An 11,209-nucleotide genomic window follows, 5' to 3' on the forward strand; every position below is an offset into this window, starting at 1 on the left:
TTCAAAATAACATGGCCAAAGAAAGTTATCCCTACAAATTCATATGGTCTGGCTATGCTCCATCTTCACCACACAAAATATTCAAATCATGCACAACCCTGATTACAAGCCAAGCAATTTTTTCATACTTTTGACGTTCTCAAATCTTTTCAACTTTCACACAATACATGAGCGTGAGCCATGGACATAGCACTATAGGTGGAATATAATATGATGGTGGAGGTTGTGTGGAGAAGACAAAAAAGGAGAAAGTCTCACATCGATGCGGCTAATCAACAGGCTATGGAGATGCCCATCAATTGATGTTAATGTGAGGAGTAGGGATTGCCATGCAATGGATGCACTAGAGCTATAAGTGTATGAAAGCTCAAACTGGAAACTAAGTGGGTGTGCATCTAACTTTCGTTCTCATGAAGACCTCAGGCATTTGAGGAAGCCCATCATCGGAATATACAAGCCAAGTTCTAAAATGAAAATTCACACTAGTATATGAAAGTGATAACTCAAGAGACTCTCTATATGAAGAACATGGTGCTACTCTGAAGCACAAGTGTCGTAAAAGGATAGTAACATTGTTTCTTCTCTCTTTTCTCTCATTCTTTTAATTTTTTATATATTTTTCTTTTTTATAGGCTTATTTGGTCTCTCCCTCTTTTGGGGCTTCTTTGGCCACTTTTATTTTGATAACCACACATGGGACAATGTTCTAATAACGATGATCATCATACTTTTATTTACTTACAACTCAATATTACAACTCGTTACTAGAACAAAATATGACTATATATGAATGCCTCGGTGGTGTACCGGGATGTGCAATGATCTAGCGTAGAAATGACATCAAAAAACAAACAAGCCATGAAAACATCATGCTAGCTATCTTACGATCATGCAAAGCAATATGACAATAAATGCTCAAATCATGTATATGATGATGATGGAAGTTGCATGGCAATATATCTCGGAATGGCTATGGAAATGCCATAATAGGTATGTATGGTGGTTTTTTTGAAGAAGATATAAGGAGGCTTATGTGTGATAGAGCGTATCGTATCACGAGGTTTGGATGCACCGGCAAAGTTTGCATCAACTCTCGAGGTGAGAAAGGGCAATGCACGATACCGAAGAGGCTAGCAATGATGGAAGGGTGAGAGTGCGTATAATCCATGGACTCAACATTAGTCATAAAGAACTCACATACTTATTGCAAAAATCTATTAGTCATCGAAACAAAGTACTGCGTGCATGCTCCTAGGGGGATAGATTGGTAGGAAAAGACCATCACTCGTCCCCGACCGCCACTCATAAGGAAGACAATCAATAAATACCTCATGCTCCGACTTCATCACTGATAGAGGCGAAGGTGTCCCGATCTTTCGATGAGATGATAACTATCGATTTGGTGGAGACAACTTTGACGATCCGAGTACAAACGTGCATGACGTTGCGCCTTAGCAATCGCTAAACCAATCTCCTGAGGTTACCGACGATGCTGGAAGCACGATCAGCCTGACCACGAAGGTCTATTCGTGCACGCAATCGAAGAACAAGCAATAATATGACAATGCAATCTGAACATTGCGAATATAGATGTAGTATTGATAAAGGTGGGGATCCGGAAGCGGTCTTGGTCTGGTCGTTGGACATAAACGAAGTACACGAAGTTGCGTTGGCTAACTTTTAACTAAACAAATCCCCGGGAAAAAGCTACTAGATGGATCTACTTATATAGGAGCAAGGGGTGGCGGCCAAGGAGGTGGGAGGACGTCCCAAGGAAGCCTATAACTAACCCTACGTCGTACAACGCTCATGGGCCCAAGTGGAGGTGATGCAACAGCTTTGGACTTGTTGTTTGATTCGGATTCTGGTGTAGCGTCAGATTGTTTCATAGATATCTCAACGCTTCGGACGAATTTGAAGGTGAATCCACTTGGGTTGGAAAGAGCACAAAATCTTCTTTCCAAAAAAAAGAATCACCCAATTCGGAGTCCGTATGAAAAAGTTGTTGGCGTTTTGAGTCAGGTATGTCTGTGTAGTCCGAATCTGAATCTAGAACGTGAGATACTTGAACTCTATCTTCTCTTGACCCAAAAGTGACGTGAGAGGACTTTTTGAACATAACCTAAACTTCTCATTTTCCCTTATCTTCATATGTGGATTGTATAAATGTCCCATACACCTGCAATTAGACAAAACACAAAAGTGTGTGAAGTATTTTTGTTCTGGATAATATAAATAAATTATTGAATAGTTTTCACTAGACATCACCTGACAAATATGCATGTATGCAATATTTTTGGTCGTATCCAAGGTAGTCATGTCCTCATCATCCCCCCTTCTTGAAAACAAAGCCGTCCTCGGTGTTGCTTAATCTAAAAAGTGGCTAACAAAAGAGACAAGGTGTACATGTTGTATATGTATATGTCATCCATTTTTACTTCCCTTGGTTTTTGCACAAATGACACATGTATACATGAGTAGTTTTCATAGTTCATAAAATCTGAAGCCGAAATATTATCACAAGAAGTAGAAGGCATGAAAATATTGCAACTCAGTTTGCACATATTAGTGAAGCTCTTATTCATATCAAAGGATTGACAATGTTCATCATTAAACCATCCCAACATTGGTGAATAAACCCTACGTGCATCAAATTTACATGCTACAACATGCTTAAATAAGCAAACATGCAATAAGTCATTTGACATAGAATCATCACTAAGATTAGAGGTCATATCAAAATGATTAAACATTGGTTCTTTTGAATCAACAGTTAATTCAGTGGGTGCACTCAAAATTGTTGGTATTTCAGTTGTTTGATCACATGACGCATTCATGATAGTAACAAGATTCTCTAAAATAGGTGGTGTGCTCAAATCAAGAGGTAACTCAACACATGAAGCATTCAAGTTAACTACGCATGCATCATTCTCATGTGAAGTTATATCATCAATACCTTTACTGTTACCTTGTTGCAAAGACGTAGCTGACGTAGGTACGGACATTGACAATGTACCATACTCTTGAGATGATGTCGCACTCACAATCCGAGGTGGGGCTGCTCTAGTAGGTGCAACGGTGGAGGAACCAACCGGCGGTGGTGAGCATGAACTGGAATAGTAGTAGTTGTAGTCACCCAATGCATCCTCCTATATCTGTCTCTCAAAGGTACAAGGACGAACATACATACCAGTAATGCAACAAGGAATATACTGAAATCTTGCCTGAATATCATGGTTCAAACCACCAAAAAATCTATTCATTGTATCATCCTCAGATTCTTCTATGTCACAATGATGCATATAAGATTTCAACTCTTGGTAGTAAGCATGAAAAGTGTTGTTGCCTTGTTTAAATTGTTCAAATTTGCAAAGCAATTCACGACGATAGTAAGGAGGGAAAAATTGTTGTCTCATTACATATTTCAAATCTTTCCAAGTTGTGGGTTGGTTATCAATGTTTCTCTTACAATGCACACTCCACCAAACATAAGCAAAACCAGTAAATGCTCTAGTGGCAGCTTGCACTCGCTCAAGTTCAGAAAATTCATGGTGACTAAAAACTTGTTCTACTTCAAGATCCCAAGCTAGATAAATAGCAGGATTAAATCTACCCTCAAATGACGGTAAAAAGATAACATGACCATGTGCTTGTGTGTGTTGTCCCAACTCTCGTGATGGTGAAGATGTGTCCGTCGTCTAAGAACTTCTATCTCTGGAACCTGTCATGATTAGTAGAAACAAGAAACAAAATTCGAGAATAATGTTCCTATGAACTACTAGGATGTGGTTGTAAAGTGCTCACAGTAAAGCAAATATCAATATCTTACAAGTTATTACAATGCGGCAGGTGGTGACAAGCAACCAGTAGTGTCAAATGACTCTGAAGATTGTGTAAAGCGATTGCCAGGGGAACGTACGTGTACATGGTGTAGAAATATGTGGAGCTGGGTTGGCTATATATGGTAGCAAAAGATTAGCAATAATCAATTCAGAGATGCAATGTTGAATAAACGCTCAACGACGGTACTGTGCTGGTCCTAGGCTAGACCGGACTAGAGACGCGAGCCTAGAACACTAATGAGGTCACGCCGTAGCACAACTAGCATCAATAAAGGATATGACGTAGCTCTGGACAACAAAATATAAGTGAAGATCACAATAGCCGTAAAGATAATGATGTGAAACAATAACCAAGCAGGATATATCAACAACTTTCTCCCCAACTTTCCTCTGGAAAATTTTGTGCCAATTTTTTGATAATTTTTTCAAGAATGGTATTGACTCAAGCTTTCAAACGCAAAATGAATCACTCAATTCCGAGTTGATATGAGGAGTCAAAAAAAATCTAAAACTGACCTGAAAAACTGGAATAAGCTATGTTCATGAACTTCGGAGGGCAAAAAGACCTATTTAGAAGCCGATTTTGAGGTGCCAAATATTGAACTAGCTTCTGTAACTATTTAGATGCGGCTCGTCGCTAGCTTTCATTTGTGGAGCCAAAACAGACTCCGTATGACAAAGTTATGCCTGTTTTACTGAAAAATGCACAAAACAGATTCCAATCAGAATTCAACTACGAGATTGAGTCTAGATAGATATGGATTTTGTTTTTTTTCTTCTCTTTTTTTCTTCTCACACTTTTTTCTTTCTCTTTTTTTTCTCTGACTTTTTTTACTCTTTTTTTCTCTCATTTTTTTCTCTCTCCCTCTTTCCAAAACAAACTAGATAAGATGCAGACTGGATCAAGCGAAGACGTGAACGATCTCAACTATGATTATGACAATGAACGGTGGGTAGCACGTGGTGGAAATTGATGGATGGATGGTAGACAGCGGAAGGGATAACGATGCAGCGGCTGCGTGACTAATATGAACAGAACTCGAAACTCTAAACGAACTAGACACTAAGACCAGCAACTCGACATGACGATGCAACCGATAATTCAACTATGCAAGCAATTTACATAGTAAAAGATGAAGCCACTCTCCCTACTAGCGGCTATAGCCACGTCTCCTTTTATTCGTCTATGAACAGTGCGCGCATTACTGTAGCGACGAGGGAATGGATAAGGCCCCGAGCGCTCCTTTCCTCTCGTCTCCCACAGCGACCAAACCTAACCCACGCCTCCTCTCCTGCCACCGCCACCTCCTCCTCGCGACCCCGCCTCCTCCCCTGGCGCCGCCGCCTCCTGGGCCTCGCCCTCACCGGCTCCCAGCGACCCGCCCTCCTCCCCTGCTGCCGCCTCCAGCCCAATCCCCTCACAGGCTTCCTCTTTCCCTACACTCCCCCGATGCCACCACTTGTGCTTGGCAGAAGGAGTGGCTGCGATGATGGCAGATGCGTGAGGAGGACGAGGAGGAGGCCGTGGTCATGGCGGCGCGACGGATATCATGTTCGGGCGGCGTAGTTGGTCGAGGCAGAGGTGCCAGCGCGCAGGGTCGCAGTCGAGCTCGCCATCTCATTCCCCATCTCTTCTCGTTGCACGTCCCCCTCTTTCTAATCCCCTTCCTCTCCACAAGTTATCTTTTTATTTTCTGAAATATGTATGTTTGCTCATTCGGCGTCCATGGATGCTAGAGATGGAGGCCTTGATAGGAGGAGCTTGAGCCGAGGAGCGCGCCCTCGATCCGGGCTCAGCAGGGGGAGGGGAGAAGCAGCCACGCCGGCCTCGTCGCAATGCGTGCAGCAAGCTGAAGGCGCGGCAAGAGCGGCGGTCAAGACCACCGTCACGGCTTCCGGGGACCACGGTCGCTTCATTCCGTCTCCTCCCCCTTTTTTTATTCTCAGGCAACAACAGATGACAAGATGCGATGCCCCATCTTCAGCTTGCAGGATGCTGAATTTGGTCCATTCCTCTTACTGGTTTGCTTTGATTAGTAGAACAAGCTGCACAACATGTGTTTGTGAAAATGTTTCTCACGGATGAATCCTTTTTATGCCGAGATCTGCCTTCTTTCTTAGGAGCATATGCTTGCTGAGACATTATGGTCCAAATTTCATAAATAAGGTTGTGCATTTTTCTGCTTGGGTTCATTTCAATATCTAGAATGTGTGTTCCTTGTGTATGCACACTATTAGTCTTGAATCTCTACGAACATAATTTAGGACTTGCTATCTAATATAGGAAGGGTAATTTGTCCCCAATCTAGGCCTCGGATGCACAACTTCTCCATCTTCCTCATTTTCTTATGTTCTGGTTTGGGTTATGTTGCCATATGTGCAGGTCGAGGAGAACCAATCCTAGACAGCGATGTGTCTGCATTTCTCCCAAGCAAAGGAAACGGTCAGTTGCATTTTGTTTTCTCCCTGCCCCCCATTTTGTCTGGGCTGAAGTTTAGTTGTTTCTTTATGAGTTGGGGTTGAAGCCCACTATGTCTGAACCTTTAGGGAAGTTCCTTAAGAAATTTGTTGGCCATGTGAATGTGTGGGCGGCAAGGAAGGAGGATAAGATCAAAGTGAAGGACGAGTACAACAATTATAGGGTAATAATCTTATGTTTTTCTTTAAGGTATATTGTGTGTATTTTGTTTTCTGGCATGGCATCGCAAACTAAATAAATTAAAATTATCTGCGTATATTCTTCACGACCTCTGATATGATGATTAATGCATTCTGAACTCTAATGATTTTTGTGGTGAAACAAAAACTTCTAATGGTTGTTCCTATTTGTGTTGCATAAATTTTGGTTTATGTTAGGCATTTATAAAAGTTATATGGCCTAGGTCACTCTTGCCTTGACACTACTGACACTATCAAGATTATACGTCAGTATGTTCAAGCTTAGAGTCATGCAAGATTATACGTCTGTATGTTCAAGCTTAGAGTCATGCAAGATTATACGTCTGTATGTTCAAGCTCAGAGAGTCATGCAAATTGAAAATCTCCTACCTATTTTGCATGTGATAAAGTTGGCTTAGTTGATACAGACAAATACAATGTTGGACTGTAAGCTGGTAATTATGTTTCAATGTTCTGTAAGGTTACCATCCATGTTCAGTTCAAATTGTATCTTGTTAGTGAAATATTGCAAGCTTGCTAACATTTTTTATCTCCCTAATCTTTAAACCATGCCATGCCTGACGATCTAGATGGTTTAACCTTTTCTATTGGCAGGATAGGTCTGCCTATATGTTCCTGTTGTTTCCATCCACTCTCCTCTTACTAAGATGGTGGGTGTGGGATGGGTGCCTTCCAGCATTGACAGTTCAGGTGTACCAGGTATTTGTTGAGTACTTTCACATACCCTGAGTATATTTCCTCTTCTCATCACTTCATTATCTGACAGAATTGATCAAATGACTATGTTTCCACATTGCAGGCTTGGTTATTATTCCTCTACACAAGTTTTGCTTTGGAGGAGAATGTGTTGCTTGTAAATGGAAGAGATATCCGTCCTTGGTAAGGATCAAAACTTTTATCACTTGATATATAAAATTGTAGACTGCAGCATTCAAGCAATTTGTTTCTTGAAACTTGTCCAGTCAAGTGTGCTCACATTTTAAGAAAGGTCTTTATTTGGCTCTCAAATCTAGCATCGACACATCTGTTTGTTTTGTTCAGGCAAGGCCGTGTTTAGTTTGTTCTCTAAATCTTGCAAAATCAATTTCTTCTCCAAAGCATGCCATGTTGAATAGCCGATGCAGTGCATCGGTATTTTCCATCTACTAAAATTTTGCTTCATTGTTATACATGCTTGTGGATGTTCTGCTCGATTTTGTGTTTGGATTATAAATGTGATGGTTCGAAGCTGTTAAGGTAAAGTTGCCTTGATTTAAGTTGTTCCAGAATACATGGTTGCTTTACTAAAGATGTATCACATATGCTGCATATTATTGTGTCCAGTACAATTTTCCTGTACCAAAGCTTGTTAGGCCATTCCAAAAATTGACTTCCAATAGAGGCTTTTTTTGTCTTTTCTTGAGGTCAGTGCATATTGCACACTTCTATGTAGTGTCTCCGAGAAAGGTGTGGAAACATGCATCGACCATTTTCTGGACATAATATTCCTGTCAAATGCGTCATACACAGAATATGCGTCATGCTGAGATGATTTTTCATACAGGTGCACGCTTAAAATGCAGAGTTGTTACATGCTTGAACCATCCAGGGCATCGAAGTTCAGTCAAACCATCAAGGTACCAAAATGAACCTGTGCATGATTAAAATTATAATTGAAGGCTGTTTAATCTACCAATAAATCACATATTTTGTAGATGAGAGAAAATATTTGATTAGTTTCTTGAAATAATGAACAATGTAATCACTTCTATTTTTTGACCCCTGTACTCTTTGACGGATTGATTTCTTACTAATGTGTAAATGAAAGATAACATGTTTGATGGAGTATTTTTAGGTTTGTATTGCAGAACACATGACAAGGTGTGTTGTTGAGAAGGACACAATCCCACTGTCTAATTTCCATCCATTTTAGAATTTTGCCATCCTATAAAATTCACTTTCCTCTATTCATTTTTTTGCGCTAGCTAACCAGTAGCCTCTTTGCTACTACAATGAAATCATGCTTTAATGAGCTCGTATTATTTAAGGTTATGTCCAACATTAGATTTTCTATTGTGCCAGGGGCTATTAGCGAACACTCATGTTCCAGGAACCATGTTTTATGAAAGAATATTTTTAGGTTTGTATTACAGAACTTAACAGGGTATGTTGTTGAAAAGGACACAATCCCACTCTCTTATTTCTATGCATTTCAGAAGTTTGTCCATCTTAATAAGGAAAACATGCCTTAAGGACAAGCTCGCATAATTTAAACTTATGTACAATATTAAACGTTGTATTATACCAGGAGCCATTAGCCTAAGCCAATCTAGAACTAACATTAGGACTGGACAGTAGAATTTTCCATCTAAAAAGTGATTTGTTTGTAGAATTGGTTACCACTAACACTGGTTACACCATTTAGACATGTACTATTTAGTCCCGACATTTACTTGTCAACTTACTATATGAATTTGGACATTGAACAACTTATAAATTGCTCTCGTGGACTTAATCTGATATTTTGATATTCTGTACTAGAAACAGTACCTCACTCCATAATAAACATAGGTCATTACTCTTGTGTCCTGACATTTTTTTGGTTTCTTATTAGCAAAGCTAGAGCTCCAACCATATAGTATGTTCGAGTTTTGACACAGACTTGTGACATAAACATAGACCATTACTCTTATGTCATTTTTAGTTTCATGATGAGATGGCATAAAGTGATTCTTCTTCCTCTTATGTGGTTTTTAGTTTCACGATGAGATGACATAAAGTGATCCTTCTTTGTTATTTCATTTTACAGATTCAAGAAACAGTTGGCCCTTTTTTATGGAGTATCAGTCTTGATGTTAATAACCTGGGTGCATTTGCAATACAACTTTGGGCAATTAGCAATATTGTTTCTATGGATGTCCAAAAATCAGTTTCATGTAGCTTGGCAAAGAAACTTTGAATCATGAATATTTTAGCAAATGCAGTAAATGTTTCCATATTCATCCCTTCTTCCTGCACTCATAGGCATCAAATAGTTGCTTAATTGTGGATGTACCTTTAGGCTTTTGTGAAATAGATATGCATCATATATTGATGCGTGTCCTAAGCAACAGATCATTACTATAGTTTATTTAGTGTCAAAACCTTACATTATGTGCCTTCTTTTAAGTTTTCACATAAAGCTAGGGTGTTCCTCTGTTTAGAGAGTTTAGATAGAAGGCAATACTGAACCACCTCCATTTGTTGTCTCGATATGATCTTTTAACATTGTTTCTCAACTGTGTTCAATCTGGCTTATTAATAAAATATACTCACTATCATGCATTCTGCCTTGATCCGTTGGCTACATTTATTTGGTTGGGTTAGTGCGGGTATCTGGCCAAGCTACTTGGCTCACATTCGTTGCTTTTTGCGGGTCCTTCTGTGGCATGTTGTTGTCATTCTGGGCCTTAGTGCTCGGAGGAGGGTCAAGGGCATTTCCTGCACGGGAAGAGGGGCATCTGTGGGGGTATTGGCCAGAAGTAGGCAAGGTAAAAAAAACTAGGTTCTATCTCTGCTACATCTGATCATGCAACTAAATTTGGTTCCCTTACTCATTTCTTTTTCACTTACTATATGTGAAGCGGTACAATTTTATTTTCATTACTGCATCTTAATATGTTTTATCGCTTGGTGAATGCACAACTTTAGCTCATAAACTGGATGGCAAATGCTAATTTTGATGAGGCTTTTGCCACTTATTGTTTTATGGTTGTTTATACAGATGATGGCATGCTTCTTTCTTAGTAATTGTCAATCTTCTGTACAGGGTCCCTCAGCTACTTATGCTTTGCTAGACAATGAGGGTATGTAGATAGCATGTATGGTTTTTACATTGTTTTGCGTAGGTTGAGATGCATCACATGATGTTTTCCTTTTACATTTATGGGTATTATAGATTCCTTTCTTTTTCCACAAGGGGCAGTAGCTGTGCCATTCGATTTGAACGACAAAGAGTTGATCACAAAGAAAGGTAGCATTCAGGATATATATAGAAAAGAGTATAGAACCAAATTATATGATGTAATTGACCACTATTTCTATTAACTTCTCCTATACACAATGTTCACAAGTTCATGTAAAGTACTACCTCTGTTTATTTTTATAAGACGTTTTAGATTTTCAGACACTGTTCAAAAACAGCACAAAGTAAGTTGTCTGAATGTCTTATAAAAACTAATGGAGGGAGTACATTTTAATTTCCTTTATATATAGGGGTATAAGTTTTTACCAAATGTACTCAAATATACAGTTATTGAAAAAATGCAAATATTTTCAACACGAGCATGGTTTTAAACGGGTCTTTGCGCCATTTGGCGCAACTGGTCATCTAGTGAAAAAAAATTGCAAAGGCTCAGACTGGCTTGGACAAAGAATGAATAGATCTAACTTTTTTTGTGGCTTTTTTTGGACAATAGGTAATAAAATAAATCTAATCTAGGAAAAACTAGAAATTCTCATCGAGCAACCTGAAAACTGATACCACTTGATAGAGGCGAGGGTTCCGATCTTTCGATGAGATGATAACTATCAACTTGGTCAAGACGACTTTGACGATCCGACTACAAACGTGCACGACGTTGCGCCTTAGCAATCGCTAAACCAATCTCCTGAGGTTACCGACGATGCTGGAAGCATGATTAGCCTGACCACAAAGTTCTATTCGTGCA

The 11,209-nt window shown here is 39.5% G+C and overlaps 1 protein-coding gene across 2 annotated transcripts; it reads left to right on the top strand.

Moving 5' to 3' along the window:
* The first annotated feature begins 5,048 nt into the window (after positions 1-5,048).
* LOC125524051 (uncharacterized) lies at positions 5,049-9,500 on the top strand. 2 transcript variants are annotated; one of them, XM_048689128.2, is made up of 8 exons: positions 5,049-5,749; positions 6,226-6,285; positions 6,390-6,484; positions 7,116-7,220; positions 7,321-7,400; positions 8,065-8,137; positions 8,583-8,664; positions 9,310-9,500. In XM_048689128.2, the coding sequence occupies exons 1-7, from the start codon at positions 5,548-5,550 to the stop codon at positions 8,658-8,660; spliced, it is 693 nt and encodes a 230-aa protein (XP_048545085.1). In that variant the 5' UTR covers positions 5,049-5,547; the 3' UTR covers positions 8,661-8,664; positions 9,310-9,500. The 2 variants fall into 2 exon arrangements, with proteins under 2 accessions (XP_048545085.1, XP_048545084.1); XM_048689127.2 differs by lacking the exon at positions 8,583-8,664.
* The last annotated feature ends 1,709 nt before the right edge of the window (positions 9,501-11,209 follow it).

This window comes from Triticum urartu, chromosome 7A (genome assembly GCF_056163025.1).
Source record: "Triticum urartu cultivar PI428250 chromosome 7A, HENAU_Tu73, whole genome shotgun sequence".
Lineage (NCBI taxonomy): Eukaryota > Viridiplantae > Streptophyta > Magnoliopsida > Poales > Poaceae > Triticum > Triticum urartu.

Excerpts from the sequence above, each read along its gene's own strand:
- LOC125524051 (XM_048689127.2), top strand. The coding sequence starts at position 5,548 with ATGTTTGCTCATTCGGCGTCCATGGATGCTAGAGATGGAGGCCTTGAT. Across the intron at positions 6,485-7,115 it reads ACGAGTACAACAATTATAGG|GATAGGTCTGCCTATATGTT; the intron begins GTAATAATCTTA and ends TTCTATTGGCAG. Across the intron at positions 8,138-9,309 it reads AGTTCAGTCAAACCATCAAG|ATTCAAGAAACAGTTGGCCC; the intron begins GTACCAAAATGA and ends TTCATTTTACAG.